This window comes from Drosophila teissieri, chromosome 3R (genome assembly GCF_016746235.2).
Source record: "Drosophila teissieri strain GT53w chromosome 3R, Prin_Dtei_1.1, whole genome shotgun sequence".
Lineage (NCBI taxonomy): Eukaryota > Metazoa > Arthropoda > Insecta > Diptera > Drosophilidae > Drosophila > Drosophila teissieri.
The window spans coordinates 9,091,380-9,113,049 of NC_053032.1; the positions used below are offsets into that span (position 1 = coordinate 9,091,380).

At 42.0% G+C, this 21,670-nt stretch overlaps 2 protein-coding genes across 2 annotated transcripts in view; one reads left to right on the forward strand and one right to left on the reverse strand.

Moving 5' to 3' along the window:
• The window catches only part of LOC122621952 (neuroligin 4-like), a 35,547-nt gene extending 20,169 nt beyond the window's left edge, over positions 1 to 15,378 (reverse strand). Inside the window, 9 exon segments of the mRNA XM_043799997.1 lie at positions 6,316 to 6,630; positions 9,430 to 9,548; positions 9,944 to 10,377; positions 12,658 to 12,720; positions 12,723 to 12,785; positions 13,155 to 13,588; positions 13,703 to 13,852; positions 14,366 to 14,583; positions 14,881 to 15,378. Of these exon segments, the coding sequence (XP_043655932.1) occupies positions 6,316 to 6,630; positions 9,430 to 9,548; positions 9,944 to 10,377; positions 12,658 to 12,720; positions 12,723 to 12,785; positions 13,155 to 13,588; positions 13,703 to 13,852; positions 14,366 to 14,583; positions 14,881 to 15,131 (2,047 nt within the window). The 5' untranslated portion in view covers positions 15,132 to 15,378.
• A 1,369-nt stretch (positions 15,379 to 16,747) lies between these two features.
• LOC122621126 (uncharacterized oxidoreductase YjmC) lies at positions 16,748 to 18,337 on the forward strand. Its single transcript, XM_043798885.1, has one exon. It carries the CDS (start codon positions 16,828 to 16,830, stop codon positions 18,223 to 18,225), a length of 1,398 nt encoding a protein of 465 aa, XP_043654820.1. The 5' UTR covers positions 16,748 to 16,827; the 3' UTR covers positions 18,226 to 18,337.
• The last annotated feature ends 3,333 nt before the right edge of the window (positions 18,338 to 21,670 follow it).

Here is a 21,670-nt window from a genome sequence, read left to right on the forward strand (position 1 = left end):
AAAATGAAGCAAGTGAGTTGCTTAGGTGAAGCTGGGCTTAGGGCCTTTTGTGGCCAACTTGTCTTCGGGGATGGGTCCTTTGTCTGAAATGTCCAGAATACGGAATGATTTCCATTTCCTATGAGAGCGCTGGAATATTTCGCGCTCCACTTGGCCGCCATTGTATTTGCTAAGGTATTTGAAAGCGACTGAAGGAGTTGGAAGCGCAAATGTCTGTGAAAACAAATGGGTTTCTCGCTGGCTCCCCTTGAAAATGTATTTGTCATTGTGCTGCAAGTGTCCTGGCATTGTCCTGGCAGTGTCCTCAAGTGCTTCCTACACTTGGCATTGTTTTGTATCAAGTGTGGGTAAATGAATGCCTTGTGTCTGTGTGTCTGTGTGTCTGTGTGTCTGTGCGCCTGTGTACTCTGTGTAGTCTGTACTGGCTGTTTGTCTGCAAAGTTTTGCCTTTCAATTTTCTGCATATCAAACAATTTCGCCAAAGTTGCTCGTCTCACAAGATTAAAGACTTGTGCACGTATTTTGCATAAATATTTCGCAAATAAATCTCTCGTAATAATCGGGAGTGGGCGTCTGAAGTGGGTGTCAATAATCGTGTGATGATTTGCAGCTGCCATTCAGCCACTTGCTGCTTTGTCTTAGGGGTTTTTCAATTCGCATCCAAGTGTGGCATTTAATTTACTCAAGATTGTTTGGTCGGAAAAGCATCAGGTGAGCTCTTTAGCTCTTTTCTCAAAGTTTTCATATTTTATTGTGGGGAATCCAATTTGGAATTAGCCTCTACCTATACATGATAATTTCTCCTCAACTTCTTCCATCAATCATGATGGCAAAAACTGAAAGGCTCTCGACCTGACACTCGAGTTCACTCAGCAAAATGCTCAAGCTCGTTTTTCTCTTATTTTTGGTGTGGATGTGGTGGATGAGTGTGTGTGTGTTTGTGTTTGTGAAGGGGGACAACCCTTTTGGTATATTGCATAACCAGATAAATTGTGATCCCCCCACAACAGATCCGCCCTGGACACTAAGCTCTTTATCATTCCGCCCCATTTTGCATTTAATTTTGCAAGTACAAAGACGGCGTGCAGCATTTGGAATTTTTCCCATTTCATCTTATTTTTAATTCCCTTTTTATATTCACTTTTATTCGCATTTTCGTTTCGCTTCTCCGAGGGCCGCATGCGTTCAAGGACCCCAGATAATTATGTTACGAGGACACATGGCCCCAGCTTGAGGCAGACAGATAACCGAAAAGGCAGGAGGGCAAAGCAATGCTTAATGTGGCTTTAATTAGTGGAATCACAAAAATGAATGTCGAAGAGAAAATAATAATAATAAGAACGTAGTGAAGAAGTAGAGCAACCCCAAGCCATAATATCAAACCGAAAGCCCTGGCAGTTTGTGCCACCAAAGCGAAAAATATCCGAGGCCGAAATGACCTTGCATAAATTAGATATTAGCCGGGCTGATGCTGATGCTGATGCTGAGGCTGCCATCCTGCGAAGGACGCTCGGGCATTTATTAAGTGAACCATTTCAATTTTCAGTGATAGTTTGACATTTCCCAGCTTAATCAGCCATGCCCTCCCTCCCAAGGTAAGAAAAAAGTGAAAAACCCAAACGAATCGCAGGAATTATGCAAATGATCAGGGGCAAAGGGGCGAACGGGGCGAAAGGGGCGAAGGATTTTCGCAGTAGGCTTTCGGCTAAGTCTGGTTCCACATGTTGCTTTATCTCCCTCCATCCCTGTGCCAAATAACTCAGGTGAGCCTGCTGCTGCCTGCTTTTCCTTTCTATTTTCATTTTTCGCTGGAATCCAGGTCAGGCAAGTAGCGCAGCGTTGACTTTGTATATGCCGAACAATGTGGCTTGCCAGTTTTTTTGTTTTTATGTTCTGGAAGACTGGTAACCAAGGCTTAGACAAGACTCTGGCAACTTGATGATGGGATAAACGGCATTGAAAGCCTACTCAGTGGGATTGTATGTGAGATTTAGGGGGCATATCTGGGCTCAATCTGGGAAATTCTTAAAGCTGGCGCAATTATTAATGTTGTTTCCCACATATCCGAGTGGAAGTCAGGAAGTGTTTCGATTTGGATATTCTTGCATCATTTGCATGAGCAATAAGCATGGCAAACAGAATAAATTTCCAAGTACTTCAACACTTTGCCAACCCAACTAAAACTTTTTGCGGAATGTTGTTATCTGTACGTTGGTGGCAAAGTTCCCTTTTAGTTTTGCACTTCTTTCGATTCGATTTTTGTTGCGGCTGCTTTGTTTACGGCGACGTCTTCCGTTTGGCATTCGAATTTTTTGGCTTTTAGCTGCATATCTCAGTCGCCGCAGTTCTGCCAAGTTCTATAACCAATGGCTCTGAGGTGATGACGCCTGCGATGACAGGGGAAAAGTGGGAAAATGTGGGAAGATGTGGGCATGCCGGAGGAAAGGCAAGACAAGGCGGCACAGTTGGCAAAGTCAACGCTTAAATGAAAAGCATGTCAAAGTATGTCGAGTCCATATGACACTGTGACTCGGTCGCTGCCTCGCAGCGAGTCTCGGGTTTTCCGCCGGCTCTCCAATCTCCTGTGATTTTCCACACTTTTCTAGCACCCACCCATCCGAATTTTCCAGCTTGTGTTGTGTGTTTTTGTGGCCTGGCTGCGTCGACGTCGACGTCGACTGTCAGCCTGACAGCTGTTTGTCGCATTTTGGGCATTTTATCATCTTCCACTTCCAGTTTTTCCCCAAACCAATTCAGTTCACTTCCATCTACCTTCCCCTCTAGTTTCCCCCTCGGTTTCAAGTTTTTCTTTCCTTTTACTTCCAGCCGTTTCGCACGTCTGTTGGACGGATTTAGTTTTGCCGCATTTCTGGCCCCTGCGCTAATTGAAATGAACATTTGTTGTCTGTGTGGTCCAACACCCACACATTTTCACTGTACATTAGCCACCACAAGTCGCCCTTTGACCTCTGCCCATTTCCCACTTCCCATTGCCCAGCTTACTTGCTTGGATCACGGATTAGATGTTTGCCAGCCAAAACGGAACGGTGTAGAATAAATTTAAATGCGGCATATTCATATCCTGATTTTAGGTGGTCGTTAAAAAGCTAGCTTTATGGTCTATATTAATTTTAAAGGGTTTGGCATAACAAACTTTCTAAGTAGTTGGTGATATAAGAATTCGTTAAAAGTGGTTTATGCGCACTTCAATTGGAACATTTCATGAAACAGGTTGCGTGAAAGGTGCATCGCATGAACACAGAAAAATTATAAAATACTCTTCCTTATCACTTTTGGCAACTGCAAATAAATAAATTTAGCTTTGTTTTATCCCAAGTATCTGGAAATATTCTATATATTCTAAAATTGATCAGCTGAAATAATAAAATTTCATTCACTTCGCGAAAATATTTGCATTCGCAATGTTTGTGACGATTACTTAGCGTTGTTAAAAACGTATGAAAATATTACAGATTTCGACTGTTTAATACTGTTTTCTGACTTAAAAAAAAATGTATTGTCTCATTTTTATACCCGTTACTCGTAGAGTAAAAGGGTATATTAGATTTGTTGAAAAGTATGTAACAGGCAGAAGGAAGCGTTTCCGACCATATAAAGTATATATATTCTTGATCAGGATCAATAGCCGAGTCGATCTGGCCATGTCCGTCTGTCCGTCCGTCTGTCCGTCCGTATGAACGTCGAGATCTCAGGAACTACAAAAGCTAGAAAGTTGAGATTAAACATACAGACTCCAGGGACATAGACGCAGCGCAAGTTTATCGATTCATGTTGCCACGCCCACTCTAACGCCCACAAACCGCCCAAAACTGCCACGTCCACACTTTTGAAAAATGTTTTGATATTTTTTCATTTTTGTAGTAGACTTGTAAATTTCTATCGATTTGCCAAACAACTTTTTGCCACGCCCACTCTAACGCCCACAAGCCGACCTAAGCTGTCAGTGTTAAAGACTTTCCTTTGCACTTCCACTAGCTAAATAACGGGTATCAGATAGTCGGGGAACTCGACTATAGCATTCTCTCTTGTTTAAATATAAAATGAGCTTTGAATTGCAATAATTCCGAGCAATACTTTTGTAGTTGGATTTTTTAAAATTTAAAATATTTAATGATTATTTGAATCACTCGTTTTTCAAATCTAAAGTTGACTATTTTTCAGTAAAATATATTTAATTTATTTTTTAGTTCCACTGGCTTAATTGAAATGTGCATCATGCAATTAAATTATCGAATAAAAGCGCTCTATCTTTCGACCACTTTGCTCGACATTTTAATAATTCTTAATTTCCCCGTCTTTGCAGAGCGAAGGAGTCCTTGGCTGCCACGCCCACACCCACACCCACGCCCCTCTCTCCTGTCCTCTGGAGCTAATGCATTTTGCATTGGCCAACTTGGCAAAATGCGGGTTATTAGAATCGGGTTGGGGCATTTAGTATCTTGGCTGGGGGAAAGTAGAAAGTTTCGCTTGAAATTGACTGTCTTAGTTTTGACTTTGAGATAAGCCCGGCGTTCTCGGTGGAAGTAAGTCGAAGCAGTTGCCATGGTTTTAAACAAGGCCACGCCCACAAGGCACTGGAACTGGCACTGCTACTGCCTCTATACCGCCCCCGAAGTCGCCGCATATAAGCATTTGATGTTTGAGTTGGATTTCCTCCGCTTTCCCTATTCACAGAGGAGAACCAGCTGCAGTTGCCCCAGCTGCGGGGACAGTTTATTAAAAATTGCACTGAAACATAAAGAAAACGAGGAAAAAACAAGCAGCAAAGTTTGCTGTTAATTTAGAGTAAGTGTTGAAAAAGTTTCGCCAACGAGTTTTACATAAACTGGTTTAATGACTTCGCATCTGAAAACGAGTAAAGAGGGGAAATAGAATGGGGCAAGTGCATTAAAATTATGCGCTATTTACATTTGTGGCGTCTTAGACAGAAGACCCCCTTGCATCCCAAAAGAGCCCTCCCCATTTTGCAGCCCGGCGAGAATGTAAACGAGAATTTTATGCCAGAGACAGACAGTTGGTAGGGGAAATCGGGGAAGGGGTTTGCTTTGGAAAAAGGTCACACACACCTAATGCTTATAGAGATTACAGTTGAGTGCATTTCCAAAAGTCAGCACTCGACACAATATAAATTCAAAAGCCAAGCCTTAGTATCCCGGGGCCGGACGCAATTTCAATAACCAGACCCCAGCTGGAGGTCCAAGTTCGGGGCTGGGTCAAATGGAAATGTCATGCCAGGGACAGAATGGGTTGAGATGTGGATACGGAGCCCCTAGCCCGTTCCACCCACTCCCCTCCTCAAAATGCCAACTTTGCAATTTAACTTGCTGCGAGACCGACCACAAAGTGAAGTAAACACTGACTAGGCCGAGGCCAACGTCTAGGGTAAACAGAAATCTTTTCTGCCGAAAGTGTTGATTTTTAACTCACTGTCCAACAAACAAACCAACCCAAAAGAAAAAGTGTAAAAAAATTGAAGAGGAGCCAAATAAATAGAACGAGTTTCCTCCTTTGAATTTCGTTTTATTTGATAGGGACCCACATGGATATGTGGAATATATATCACTTGCGTCGAGTTATTAAACAAATGCGCACATGTGCGTACACATTTTTGTGGCCGCATCCTAAACGCCTGACTTTGGATTACAAATAGCTTGATCTTCCATGCACACATGGTGCGTATGAGTAATTTTAGTAAAACCAACGTAACAGCTATTCGAGATATAAAAGTGATTCCTCAAATGCATAGTTACAAAGAATACATTTCGGAATATTTGCCTTCTTAAACTATTGAATGCTAAATTGAGTAAAGTTATATTTTGAATTCAGACGTAGATAGCCAGGAGTATATTTTTAGCGTTTCAAAAGCTAACTTCATTCTTTTTATGGTCCTTTAAAAGTGTCAAAACGAGAGAGGGCAACGCTTTAAACCATAAATCGGAGGGAGTTTTCAGCCTAATTCCAATTTGTCAGTCTTTCGCAGAATGTGCAATTAAATAAGTCAGGCCCAAAGGCCAGTCAAGTGTCCTTACGGCTTGGCCTTTGTCAACCGTATTAAACGACAAATGCAGACTGTGCAAAGGGCCAAATGGGACGAAGGCGAAATACAATCTACAAAGGCGATAGGCGTTATTCCTTTGGGCTCGGTTTGCCGTTTTGCGAAGGTCTTATTTGTTGTTTTTAGGTATTTAAGTGACAGTGACAAGCCGCAGCGAGCGTACAAATGCGTGTCTGGTGCGTCTGTGTTTGTTTTTGGGGGGGGATACAGGAGACGGGGCATCCGAAGAGGCTACTTACCGCCCAATATGCCGTTTAAATAGGCCGAGGCGTTGAGGCCGCGTCCCTTCTTCATCATCAATTGCTCATCGACGAGCAGGAGGCGGGATGAGGACGACGACGAGGATGAGGAGCCAGTTGCTCCGGCGGCTGTCGATATGCCAAACGGATCCGGTTTAACGGGTCCCTCGTACAGGTCCATATCGTCGTGATTGCGGAACAGATTGTGCCGGGCTATCACATCCTCCATCCCGGCTCGATGGAGCTCCGGTATCAGGCGCAGCCAAATCGAGAGTTGATGGGCTCGAAAGTGATTCTTAATGCGCGGCTTCATTCCTGGAATTTAAAGAGTATTCCGGTGAGTTGGTTGCGGCACGGGAAAACAAAAGGGGAGGTAGTGTAAACATCTTCATTTTCATTTCCACAGTGACAGATATCAAAAGACACACTCATCCACACCCACACACACACACACACACACACACACACACGAAGCATGCATGCAAATAGCCCTAATACTAAACTATTCCATTTGGCCGTTGCCTCTGCTTTTGGGCCACTTTCGAGTCATTTGCATGCCAAAAAGGTGAGCGACAGACACTTGGCTCAATTGAGGCCAGGACCTCCTCCGTCTGGATCTTTGGGCCCCTTTGGCTGCACCCTCATTTCCCAGACTTGATGTCTTGTTTACTTTGGCGGGGTGAAAGCGCCATAACTGTTTAATTTTTAATGGCCCCCAGCTATTCCTTCTAAAAGAAGGCCTCTTGCACTACGAGGATATCGTTTTCTCCTTGAGGGAACATGTTGCCAATAGCATTTGAATTTATATGATAAATGATGATACATTTAAAAATATGGTAAAAATCGTAAAACGTCTGCAGCAAAAAGGAGTTTACTTTCCTGGTTTTCGTTTCAAAATGCTTTGATTATACTAGATTTATATTATATACGAGATGTAAATGTATGAGATTATAATAGATTCGTTGAAAAGAGTTTTTCGGGTAGAAAGCGTTTCCGACCCTAAGTATATACATATATTCTTGATCAGGATTCTTTACGTCCATATTAACCTCGATATCTCAGGAACCATATAAGCTAGAAAGTTGAGATTAAGCATGCAGATTATAGAGACAACTTGGCTGTAGCCTTCTAACTTGTTTAATAATTTTCTCACGGCGTAGTTAGTCTACCCGATAACTTTAAAAAGCGTCGGAAGCGTGGATTCGGAAAAAAGTTGAAAGTATAGCACTCTTTTCCCCAACTGCACGTATTTATAAATTTCTGAAAGGCAAAAGAATTACTTCAAACAGACAGACAGCTTTCATTCACCTTTGAACTTTCGATCCCCACGCACAGGGCGCATTTATAAGAAAATATGATGGCTCAGCGAAGGACCTTCTGCAATCGTGAATCGCAAATCGTGAAGTGCAAATCCGAAATCCCAATAAATAATGCATGCATAATTTACGCAGCAGAACTTTCACACAAGCCGGATTTTCCATAAGATATGCTTATAGTTCGATCTGTATACTATGTACATATGTATATTCGCGTACAAGTGTATTTTGGCATATATGAGTGCCAGCTGCGTTTGTGTTCGGGGGATCCTTTTGTGCCAGCTACCCCAACAAACATTATTTGATTTCGATTTCAGTCTCCTGGCGTATCGGATGAAAACTGTGTCCGCCACTCCACGGCGGAATCCTTTCAACTTGCTTATGTAAAGTTGAAGGATGGGCGCTACTACACGGTATAGAATGTCAGCTGTCGCTGTGTGTCGTTTCAATTAAAATCGGGCGAAAAGAGGAAAATGCAGAGTGGAGAAGGCGAACGCTCTACATGCGCGCAGACATATCTTTTATTATCATACTCGTATATCGTATCGCATCGTCCTTCAATGCTCACATGTGCGTAAAGTGCGTGTCGGCAGGAATTCACCTCCACTAAAAATATAAAAACGCCATTCTCGTGTATACAATGCGAAAATCCATTGCCATAACCTGCGCGTAATTTCTATAAAGCGTTAAGCGCGCGCGAATCTGTCGCTATCTTCGTCAAAGTGTGCTTTCAGCTTATTTGTGTGTCGAATGGGTATACTGACTTTGCCACAACTCAAATATATTATGCCATTTTGCAATAATAAATAAATATAATACATATTGTTCGATTATCCGTATCTGCATCAGTTGAAAATAACTATTTTTAGTAGAATGTATTAGGGGAATATTTAATTGATTTGAAGACAAACTTGCAGCCGAATGTATGCGCAATTGAGGGTATCTGATAATCGCGACATCATGCAAATAGCTCGTCCCCTCTTCTTCGTGTTCTGCAACATGCTTCCGACGCGTCCGCGCACAAAAGGTGTGAAAAATTTGAAATTAATAACATTTTCGTACGTTTGACACGAGAATGGCAACGGTGCCATTTTAACGCACACATAAAGCTTTATGCCCCTTTGGAGCCCCTTCAACTCCCCCCTACTCCCCTCCGCTCACACAGGTCATGTTTCGACAATCTCTGGGCGTTTTGATTGCCCTTCATCTACCAGGTGGCTCTGGGTGGCTCAGGTTCTCCTGCCCGGTGTGCTGGTGTGATGCTTTTTTCCACTTACGCTTCCTTGAAGTACTTGTACCAAACCGCCCCTCCAATTTGTTGTTGTTGGCAAGCAAAGCATGCTCGGGCAGTGCCTTCTTTAAAATTCAAATTAAATTTGATTCTCCCTTTTTTGCACATGGCTGTGTGTGCTTAGGTTACTCGTGGTATTTTTGGGAATGTGTAGCTTTTATTTGGCGTGGATTCCGTGAATTCCTTTTACTGCAAGCCAAAGTAGCCATACAACATTTTGATGGCGTTTGTGGAGTGAGCGAATTATAAGAAATGGTTTTGGAGCTCGAGCTACTTGCATATTAACAAGCTACGCAAATTCCATTTAAAAATATCGCCTTATTGAAAGGGAAAATGCAAGTAAAGTTTTTCAAAGGCATTAAGTTTTAAATAGTTCTCTGCCGAACAAACAAACGAACAACCATTTCGTTAGAAGCTTACAAAAAGATTTCTGTTTGAACCGTTCACACAAAAACATGAAAAGCTCACAGGAAGTCGGGGAAAGCGGGCAACTTTCTTCTGACTCACCTATTTCCAAATACTTCTGGTGCAGCGGATCATAATTTTCCCAGGTGATGCTGCGAAAGCGGTTGCGCTCCTTTGAAACCGGCAGCGACGAGTCCTGGCGATGATGTTCATTGGGATTGCTGCAAACAGAAAGAAAATGTGGAAATGCGCTGTCATCAAATAGTTTGGCACATTAGAAAACGCGTTCTTCCTAACAATGATAAGCTTCAAATACACGTTGTTATTTTAAGTGCATGTATTCAGCGTCAAGCAAAGCTTTTTTGAATATTAAATAATCGATGATTATATATTATATTTGGTTTTCCCTTTTTGGAAAGTTAGGTTGGTTGGTGGCACACATACAGTTTTCCTTAGATCTTCAGTAAACTTCGACTCTAAAGCGATACACACTTTCTTTTCGCTCAGTGCATAAGTTTGCAAGACCTTTAAGTGGGACTTAAAAGTGCCGAACGGACAGCAGGTGTCCTAAGACTGCTTAGGGGCACTTTCAGCGCGCAAAGCTCCTTCAACTTACCCGGTGCGTGCAAAGTTGGTCCAGAAAATCATCACCGCCTCGGAGAGAGCCGTCTCCGATTTGGTGTAGTTCTGCGGAAAGTGACTAAAGCCATCGACCAGCGGGGCACCGAAAATGTAGGGCAAGTCCTCGCCGTGCACAGTGCCCATCCTCTGGGGATAGTCGCCGTCCTTTGTCTGGTAATCGAACACATAAAAGTAGCACCGACCGGAGGGCTGAGTGGACCCCGCCGAAGTCGAGGCGGCCGCATTCGCACCCGCTGCCCCAGCGGGGGAGGAGGAGCTGACCGGCGGCGGGGAATTGGCCGCCAGGATATCACCAGCCCGCACAATCGGTGCCACAAACTGGGCATCGGATAGGGCGGCCACAGCCGTATCGCGGGTATTGATCGGATGCTGCGAGGTGCGATCCCAATCCGTGTACTCGTTGACGATCTGCGGGGCAGAAAATGTAAATCCATTTTAGATTTTGTGTGCCACAGCTAGTACACTCAGCCAATCTTATGGAGCTAGCTTAAAAATCATAGGCCAGTTAAAAAAATAATGATTAATGCATCTTTTAGCTCGGTAACTTCGGAGTTCTATTTTTATAGTCAATAAATATATTCACTTCTTTTGTCTGATCCAAACTTTAAAGTGTTACCCAACGTCAAGTGTTGTTAGTCTTTTTTGGATTAACCCAATTTCCAGATGCAGTTCCGGTTTGTGTTGCTTTTTTCCCAAAGTGTAGAGGGCGAGGGGAATTTTAGATTTGCATTGGCTGCATGTGTGCCAAGTCAAATCCTGGCTGGATTACAAGCGGATTGCAACTGTTTGCAGTCCTTGTTTGCGGTGGCCATTCGCCATTCGCCACCGCAAAACGAGCATGAGGAGGACTTGTTACCACCACCATGATTATTTCTGTCCAGCGTGTGTGTGAAAAATAAACGACCGCAAAATGCATCTGTAAAATCGATGTCATGCATAATTTAGAAAACCCATCGTAAGGAAGAAAACAAAAAATATGGAGCTGAAACGGAGTCTAACAATTGTGTGTGGAATACATTTACATCGTTATTCGAATAACCAGGTTCTGCATTTATATTTGGGAGAGTATTGATTTCGTTGCAAAAGTTGATATCAGTTTTTGATATTCGTTTTTTTACTTTTTGTAGTATCCAAAATATTTGATTAGTCATGATTGGGCTTTCGCCTGCGGAAGCCAGTCGGACCTCAACTGTGACCTATATAAATTGAGCTTTATGAAGTATAAATGGTGGGATTGCGCTGCGGTTGTACAAAAGTATAATGAAGTAAAATAAATACGGACTTAAGCGCTATAATCGTGATATATGCCCCGGCAATTTACGACTTCTTGATAAATGTATACGTGTGAATAAGTATATATCTGCACTCCATGCGCGGTGCGTGTGTGTGTTAATGCGGCGAGTGGTGCCCGAGCCCGAGGTTCAGATACAGATACAAATATAGCTACGGATTCAGATTCAGATTCTGATTCAGATGCGGATTCAGTTCCAGTTTCAGACGTCGACTGGTGACGGTTGTCGGTGGATGCTTTCTCTGCTTTCTCCGCTGTTTGCTGTGATTTGGGTTAAGTGCTGCTTGTGCGCTTTTAAGTAGGTACATGTGTGTCTGTATACGTGAGTGTACGCTCTGTACATCAGTGTATGTGCACGCGTGCCCGTGTGTGTGTGTGTGTGTGTGCCTATGTCCTTGCGCACATTTGCCAAATAAAGCGTGTTAATGTTTTGGCAGCAATGGCGTGTTAACTGCCTTCCATTTCGCTCGCTTGCACAAAACAAAAATAAAAACAAAAGGCCAACAAGAAGCATAAAATAAATACACCCACACACACACACTCACACACACACACAGCCAAGCAGCAAATGTAAAAAAATATTTAAAGGTTGAAAATGCCCTGAAACATGAGACTGATGTATTTATGTATGCATGCAAGTGTATCTGTTTGAGTGGCGAATGGTACCCATACGAAACGTGAAATTATAATTACACTCGCACACACTTAAACAGAGCAGAGTACCAACTTTTAAAAAGTGTTTTTTTCAGTTGCCACCGTTGTTGCTATTTGTGCCTTGGCTGTAGAAGTGTTTGCTTTCAGCCAATTACCCTAGGGAAGGTATAAACTATTCTGCCGCCTCCAAAGGGGTATTTTAATCATATTAACAGTTTAGAATCAAAGTCAATTGTGAAGTATTAAAAAACAGGTATTGTGTTATTTTATGCTTTAGAATATACCATAAATAATCAATTAAATAATATTAAACATATGGCTTATCTACGCTGTTTCTGATCCTTATACATTTTACAAATAATTAAACGGGAACATTTTCGAAAGAAATAATAAAATGTTCGTTTTTTAAATGTGTTGCATAGAATGGGTGAGTTGGATTAAATTTGCATAATCAGCCATGAGTCTAGTTAAATGGCAAAAAAAATAGATGATTCACTGGCGCGAACCATATTTCTTTCATCCGCCAACTGTCTATAAAGTTTTCCCTCGCAAACTTTTAAGTTAAAAAGTAAATGGCCAGATAAAGGCAATAATTAAGCTTTAACTGATGGCAGCCAAGCAGACCATATAACGTCATTAGGAGGGGGAAAAAGAATCTGAATAACAAAATTTATGGCTAAACTCGCAGACATCGCATTCCCAATATAGATTTATATTTCAATAGTATAAGGAAAATTACTCACCGTATAGAAAATCTCGTTGAGGTGATAATTGTAGGCGTTGCGGACGTAGGTGCGGATAATTTTATGCGCGCCATTAAATCATCGATATCGAGATTGGAATGTCCGGGTCGTATGACAACGCCATCAACCTAAATTGAAATCGAGGAGGGCAAAGGAATCGCAAGTAAGTGACAGGAGTCGTGGTGCTCCAAGGACGCGGAGTGGGGTGCGTAAGTGAGTAATAAAGTCCATTGAAGCGAGGACCGAACAAAGAGAGCCAGTGCCACCAAAAGCGAAATCAATGACTTCAAATGAGTGCCCTGAGTGGACTAACTCTTTGCCCCAATGGCATTAAATTCTTTTTTTAAATTGTGGGTTTTTCGGTATTACTTGACTATGAATTTAGAGTAAGTGTTATATTATATTATAGATTTAGAAATAGTAGCAATTTTAATCCACGTTAAATGAACTTTTACCCTTTCATAAAAATGGTTCAGCTTTATTCATTTTAGACTCACCGAAGGCCCGAAAGATGTGAGAAAGTTGGGAGCCTGAATGTCGGCCATGTAGAGGTCCTCCAGAGGCACATCCCTCAGACAGTCCACAATCTGCTCGTGGTGCCGATTGATGTCGTCGGGAATGGTGCAATTCACCTCCTTGGCCAGCTTGATGGCGAACAGTACTGGATCCTCGACAAGAGCCCAGGACGAGTACGCCGAGCCGGACATGAGAATAGCCCGATGGAAGAGCCCGCGGACCATCGTAGGCGAGGTCATCAGGTAATTAATACAGGCTGCACCCGTTCCGTGACCCGCCAACGTCACCGAATTGGGATCTCCGCCAAACTTTTGGATATTCTGCTGGATCCAGTGCAGGGCGGCCATCTGGTCCATCAGCCCGTAGTTGGCCACCCTCGCATGGGCATGTGGATTGGGATTGGCGTTGAGGAAACCTGCCGAATAATTAGGAGTATTAAGTATTAAATATATAGCCAGAAATAGAACACATTTTAACAACTTGTAGGGAAAATAAAAAACTAAAGGGAAATTTGTACATATTTGATTACCCAATATTCCCAGCCGGTAGTTGAGGGTCACCACCACAACTTCTCCATAGCTCGCCAGGACACTGCCGTCGTAAGGATTTCCGCTGCTCCACTCGAAGGACTCGCCGTGTATGAACACAATCACCGGCAACTTCTTCTCATTGGCCCCGGCTGGCAAAATACGAAAAAGGAGTGAACAAAACGTTGTGTCAGCCGTGTTGCAATCAAGATACAAATATATTAGTCCCGTTGTTTTTCCTTATTTTTCGTGTTTTGAGACTTTTTGAGACTTGTGATAGCGCGTTTTCCCTTTCAACACACCGCCAAGTGCCCGAGAGCGCTCATGACCCATTAAACGTTTCCGTTTGCGTGCAAAGCGGATTTCGCCAGCACTCCGGCGGTGGAATCGCTTCAGATTAGCGATTCCCCCGGATCCGGCTCGTCCAGGGATTGTGAGCTTAGTGGGGTGGCTCTTGCGATAAGGTTTGCGCAGTGGTTACGTGAGCTCTGGCTTTTCTTTTGCGTAGAAATTATTGGCATTACGTGGCGCACGATTAATCTTAATTAATTGAATTTAAATGAGATTTATGTGCAGCTTTTTGTGCTTCAATTATGGCTGGCCATGCTCGTGGCCATTTTCCAGCATAGCTATTAGATTCTTAAAGTATATTTTTTAGCTCTTACCATTGACCGGCGAGAAGACATTTAGGTACAGGCAGTCCTCTGACTGGTTTTCCAGGAAGGGCAGCAATCTCTTCAAGTACTCCAGGCGACCCTTGGGCATCTTCTCCAGAGCCGCCGTTTCATTTTGGATGTTGGGCAATCGCTGCGGACACACGGGACTGTATTTATCCGATATCCGAATGCCGTCCCAAGGCGCTGGTGCTCTCGTGGGACTAAACCTGGATAGAAGAGATTGAGTGCTTTGGCTTTATAAAATGTGAATGAAAATAGAAAGCTATTGAAAAGCACAGCTGAAATATGAAATAAATGGAGGATAAAAACACTCATCCTACGCACAAATAGATAAATTAACTTTTAAATTCAAATTGAGATTATGCCTTTTTTAATTGATCTAGGTAGATATAGTAATAATACTGAATTTATTTCAACTGTTTTGCTATTCTTCTAATTCAGTAACAAAAATTTATGTATTTAATTGTGCCTTCTTAACACAAGGTCACTTAAAAAGCTCGTACCGATTTTGTTTGGTGGGTGGCGTTGCATATGGCACGCCCAGGAAGACCTCCACGGATCGCAGGAAGCGGAAGCTGTCCAGCGGCAGGATGAGTCCGTGCAGCCGTCCGTAGCGCGTCTGGACGATGCGGTGGCCCAGCCGGGCGCCCTTGTAGATGTCCGCCGTGGAGGCCCCGGCACAGTCCATCCAGCCGAAGAGGACTGTAGGAAGCAGCAGGAGCCGCAGCAACAGCAGCAGCTGGCTTTCCCCCATCCTGGCACAGTGGAGCTTCAAGTTGTGCGACCTGAGCGAGCTGTTGTGGAACTGTCTTCACCTATTTCGATGTGGCTCTGGATTGACGTGACCTCTTCCTGGTCATCTAGACTATCTGTGCTGCTGGACTGGGATGACGAGACGAGCTGCCAGCTGACTGGATTTCATCGTGATCTGGAAAATGTAATGTTAGAGGTAAGTAAAATACCATTATTTGGTTAAATACCCAAAATGGGTATTGTTATTATTAAGAAATATTTGATTAGAAAGTCTTTGAAAATACATTTTTTTGATAGCCGTGTACTATAAGATAAAAAATAAGTTTTAAAATTAATTTATCTATTTGCCATTTAATTATTTATTGTTCTGAGTTCTTCAAGGTAAAATTCTATAATTTTATTACTTTAAGACATGTCTGATTTCTTTGTATTGCACTATTTCCGTGCCAAGCTCAACAATGAATTGTTCTGTAAGCAAATAGACTTTTACAGATTAAATAATCGGTTTCTGTAATTACTGTAAATAAAACAAAGTAGACATTTTTGCATGTGATTTCCGTGTCAATTATGTATGTATCCAATTAATAGGGTAATATGCATTATTTAATAATGTAGAGATGCTAGCCTGATAAAAAGCAAACTAGAGTACCATGTGGTTATTAAAAAAGCTCTTTGTTTGGAAATTCAGATCCCAGCTGTTGACTAATTCAATCACCTTTTTTACCGATAGCCATGAAAACTAATTGGTCATTTATTATCATGAATATGAAATGCAAGCGAACTTTATTTACATTCCATATTAAACCATTAGCTACATACAAAAAAGGAGGACGTGTTAAATTAAAGTGCTGTTTTATTTTTATTTGCAACGAGCTGGCGGCCACATAAATAAACAAGGTCACCGTCACATTTTCCACATCCTATGAACACTGAATTTTCATCTGGTACCGTTAAAATGTATCTGTATCCGTACTTGTATGTATCTGCTTGGTGTTTGCAGACCTCAAGGTTACTTTACACATCCTTAACTGTAGCAGTGCAATTTGTGTGCATTTTTAAGCTTTTACATCCATCGCATTTGTTTTCCCTTTTCGACTTTGCCCTGCTTATTTGTGTCCTGATATTTCGTTGTTTCTGCGCTGACAATTCAAGTACGCACAGCGAGTGGTGCATGCGAAAGTAGCTCATTTGGATATGTATACTTATTTGTAAAAAATGTATCTTTTGTTTACCTCATATGTGAAATGTGAGCAGTTACCAGAGCTACCCGTTGGGAAGCAATGGAATGCTCATGGAGTTTCTTTGCAAATGTTCCTTGTACATTTTCCTTTATATATCCACTAATATGTATTACATTGTTGTGTACATGAACAAGTACATTTTTATATATAAATTAATACAAGCAGGAGATGGAAGTTTATAAAAGGTATAGACAAAAATAAATTCTATGAAAACAAAGGCAATTAACAGAAGAGTTTTGTATTTTGTTTAATTTACATTTATATATAGTCTACTACAATTTATGATTACAATTTAATGTGTTTTTCGCAACAAGTTTTTAGAACGTATAAATAACTGATAACAACTGATAACATACATACTTTAGAACTCATAATACCTTAGACAAATACTACAAACTCTACAGGAACAAATATTTAGAAAATAAGGTAACACTCATATAGCCAAACGCTGAGGAAATGAGGGTAGTAGTCAACTTTCTCGATGCGCTTCGAAAGGTGCGCCTCAAGTTGTCCACTGAGAAGCTTGTGACCAGTAGTCAAACGTCAAACAGCTTGGCAGCACCCAAATTGAATAAAGGGGTCAAAGCCACGGGAAATGAGCGTAAGTGCACCAACGAGTCCAGTATCCGGATAGACCATACGGAGGAAGTCCCTAAAAATATAGCAGCTGGATCCGACATGTTGTGGCATAATATCAAGAGGGTGCTGCTCATGTGTGGCGGGCAGAAGCAACCAGGAGGCTCTGAGGATGCGAAACGAATCAAGGATTCCAGCGGACTGGTGGATGTCCTGGAGGCCCAGAGATTCGTTAGCCAGGTGTTCTCAGCCATGCAGGTGCCCAAGCAGGCGGCCAGCGAGATGGCCGATGCTTTGATAGCCGCAGATTATATGGGCCAGCGTTCTATGGGCATCCATAGATTGCCCTCAATTGCGGCAGACCTTCTGAATTGTACTGTTGCGGGTAACGCCACACCGGGAGTCGTGTCCGAAAAGAAAGCCATCGCCTTAGTGGATGGGCACAATGCACCTGGACCCGTAGTGGCCAACTTTTGCATGGATCTGGCCCTTCAAAAGGCCCGGGAAGTAGGCATCGGCTGGGTTTCGGCTCGCAGTTCAAACTGCATTGGATTTGCCTCCTGGTATGCCTGTCAAGCGCTGGAACAGCGAATGATTGGTCTATGCATGACGAACGGTGCTCCAACTCTGGTGCCTGCTGGTGGAATCGAACCCATCTTGGGGGAAAATCCAATGGCCTGTGCCGCTTCCGGTGTCCACGAACAATTTCTGGCTGATTTTGGTATGGCTGCGTGCTCGGTGGATGAACTGGAGCTATCCTATTGCAATGGCTGGTCAAAGGAAGTGCCCAAATTAGTGGCTTTTGATAGGAATGGCAAGGAGACTACCTCAACAGAGGAGGCCTTGAGGGCCCAAAGAATCCGAGCCTTTCAGCCGGAGCACAAGGGTTTCGGCATGGCTGCCGCAGTGGATATTCTGTGCGGTGTGATGACAGGTGCTCGATATGCAAATCAAATCCAGCGTCGTGGGGTCTATAGTACGGAAAATGCTCCAGCGAATCTGGGCCAAGTTTATGTGGCCATCGATCCGATGCGTTTTTGTCCCTCCTTCGAGGACAGATTGGCCGATTTCCACCGCCTGTTGAGACTAGCGATGCCCAGCAAGGTGGGAAAGCCAGCCATGGTGCCGGGTGACAAGGAGCTACAGCACATGAAGATGGTCGACGAACAGGGAGGACTCACGATGACTCCCTGTACTCTGTCTGTTCTGGAAGAACTGGCCACACAGTTGGACATCGATCCTTTGAAGATGACGGCCAATAAGTCAGGTCTAGTTTAACTTGGTTGCTTGTGAAAAGTTTTAAGCTCGTGAGGCAGAGAATACACTTTTTTAGTTTACTTTCAATAATTAATAACTACTTTAATTCACGCCAAATATATGCCTCAATCAACCTGCCATTCTTCTTTATTTGGTCCTGTTGCACAATGCTCTCGGTCCAATGTATCATTTACCCATTTATAAAAAGTTAAATAAAAAAAGAACATTTCCGTTAAACACAACATTAAATACAATAAAAAGCTACGGAAAATTAAATGAAAAATATATAAAATTAGAAAAATATACAAGAATTTTTATTTAATTCAATTTCATTCAAGTGTTGAATACATATGAGCTATTTAAAAAGTTGTAGCAATTTCAATAAATTAAAAATGTAGACCAAATGTGCTATAAATGGATATCATAAAAACTACCTCTCTTTTTGAAGTTCAATACGGTCATAACCTGATTGCTGTTGGTGTGAATTCCGAAAACTTTAATGTAAACAATATTATTTTAAATTAAATTTAGACTCGCTATTCTCTGGGTTGAAAAAAAGTGAAAGCAAAAGTGAAGTTGGCGAAAATAAATGTTCAAAGTTCGTTTAGCAAATGTTCACCTCTGAAATAGCAAATAATAGGGGCAAATTTCAAGTGGATTCCTGCCCGTCGACTAATTATGGAGCGTTAAAATATTCAAAAGTTCAAAAGAAGCTCGTCTTTCTTCGTCTGGCGGCGTTTATTTGCGCACGGGAAAAATCTGCATAATTATTTGCGTTAATTTATGCACTCTCCAGGAAACCCAACCTTTTTTTTGGGGCAAGTAGCAAAATGGAGAGCCCAACAGCTGGGCCAACTAAAAATAGCAACTCAGGTGTTTGTGGAGCAATTTTATGTGCGTGTCTGTCATAGCCAAGTATCCAAATCGATAAAAAGCATGCTATAAAAGTGTATGAGAGGGTAGGGGAAATCATCCCAATCATTGGCAAAATGATTAATATGATATTCTGGCTCATCAGCTTGCGGCCGTGGGGCGTATGAGTAATAAGCTGAAACTTTTTATGACAGCGAGGTAAATTATGGCCGCCACCCAGCTCTTATAATGTGCGATGTCGTCGCCAGTCGATGGCCCTATTCTTATCCGCAGCCGCATCCAAGTTCCTAGAATCTTTGGAGACGCAACACCTGCGACTTCTTGAGGTCCTGTGGCTGCTTTTGCGCAACGCACGTGACTGTGGCATCCTTGTTGCGACTTGGATTTAGATCCATGACATTGTAATCGCTTATTACCGCTGCCAATCGCCAGTGAAAGTGGAAACCGAGCGATGCTGCGGTCCTGGATTTATATTTAGACGCTTGGCGTCCCGGTTTTTACTTTGAACTCATTTATCTTCATTGAATTGATTTTATTTTTGTTGACGCCGGGTAAATTAGGAAACAATGTGATTGATCTGAGTAGGGACTCAGTTTTCGCTGTGATGGGTAAATCATTCGATGATCTCCCAGGGCAAGTGGACACGATTATTTATTTTTGGCGTATCCCAGCCTTGCGAAATTGACAACTTAAGCTTATGGCAGAGTTGTTCTTTCTGCTTGACTTACCACATGAAAGTCACAGATCTATATACGCGCACCCATGTATATTACTGCTGCTCTTATGACTGCTGGCAGGTTTATTGTTTCCACTGTTGGCGAAAATAATCCTCTACTTCGGTTTGCTCGGCTGTCCTTTTACTTTAAGCTTGCGTATCCTTTTTCTCCTCTATTTGACGTTTCCGCCTTTCTTTTCCTTGTAGGTTTTCACACAATTGCACACGCACTCACTTATTGGTACACATATAGTATTGGGAAACCGTTCTGTTGATTTTTCATATATCCTGCACCGAGAAATATTTCATTTCTTGTTTTGAAGCGAATTTTAATTGCTTTCACTTTTCACAGGATTCAGCATTTATATGCCTTTGTTCGTTGTCGTTGCTTTCCGTTTTTCGTTAGATCCTTTGTTAAAAATTGATTCGTTGCTACATTTTATTTGTTTAAATTATTTTTTGTTATAGCGATTTAAAAATGGGGCTTTCGATTGTATGCGTTCATATTTTTTTAATGGGCTTAAAATAAATAGGAATAGTTTTTTTTTGTATTATTTCTGTATTCAACCTTTCTCTTTCCGCCAGAATTTGCTACAATCCAAACGAGATTATTAAGTATTCACAACATATTTTTTTGCATTTATTTAGGCTGCGGTGGTACATTTTTCATTTTTAGTTGAACATCGCCTACTGTTGTTTTTTGATCAACAAATTAATCGGCCAAGTCTAATTATTTAATTTGAAGAGAAAGACGAGAACAAGTTTTCGCCTGATCGACCTATACTTTACGGGCGCCCAAGTTTGAAGAAAATTTAAAACTAGTAATATAAAAGCAGTAACTTAATAATGCAAATAAAGTCAAATCTTAATGCTGATTGAACACGAAAAACTTGAATAAATATATTTATAGATCACAAAAGAAGCTAAAGATAAAAAAATCTTAAGACATAACATAAATATATTGCAAACAAATTAAAAAAACCAAATTTTAAATCCTGAACACTAAATGTTGTCGAATGTGTACAATAGCCAATAACACGCTGAACGAATAATAATAAATGATAGAACAATAGAATACAAAAGGCAAATGTAAGGGTAATTTCCGACTAAAATATTAGCTAGGACTAAGTAATAACTGCGGGCCTGCCTTAGCTTATTCCAACTTAAACTGTCAACAACTGAAACTTTGGCTTGCCTACTTTTAGGGGTTATGATGTCGTTGGCGTATGCCTGGCTTAATTATTCCATCCACGGCGATTAAACTTACAAGAGCCTAATTGCATGCAAGTCGTGCAGCGAGGATGGAAATACGGGGGCATGCAACGTGTTTCCCCCAAAAAAGGTGAGCGTCAATGACCGTTAAGTGGAATGTGAGCGGCGTGGCTAACTTTATAGTGTATTCCCATCAAAATTTCATATATTTTTTCTGGATCCTGCTAGCAGTTTTTCTTGGTCGCATGCCCTACACAACAAAAAGTTCGGGAGAGAAGAAAAAGCGTAAAATAAATAAGGATGGAGGAATGCCGCAAGGCAGCAGACAAAGGCGAAGATGACGCGGCTCGGTAGCGGACTCTTAAGCCTTGGCATACATTTACATTTCACGCACACACAAGCGTAGATGTGTTTGTCGATTCGCCTTAATTTCGCATAGATAAAAGGACAACTTCTGCCTGAAACACATTTTCAATTGCTCACATTTACAGCTGGCGATGATACACTCATACAGCCGCAATCCGTCACATCAGCGCACACTAACACACGCGCACGGCGGAATTGAGAGAACGGGACTAAAGGACCAAGTACCGTTGCCACGTGCAAATTTCCGGCGCCAGAACGTTTTAAGTTGTGTCCACGACGCACGAGTGTATTCCAACGACT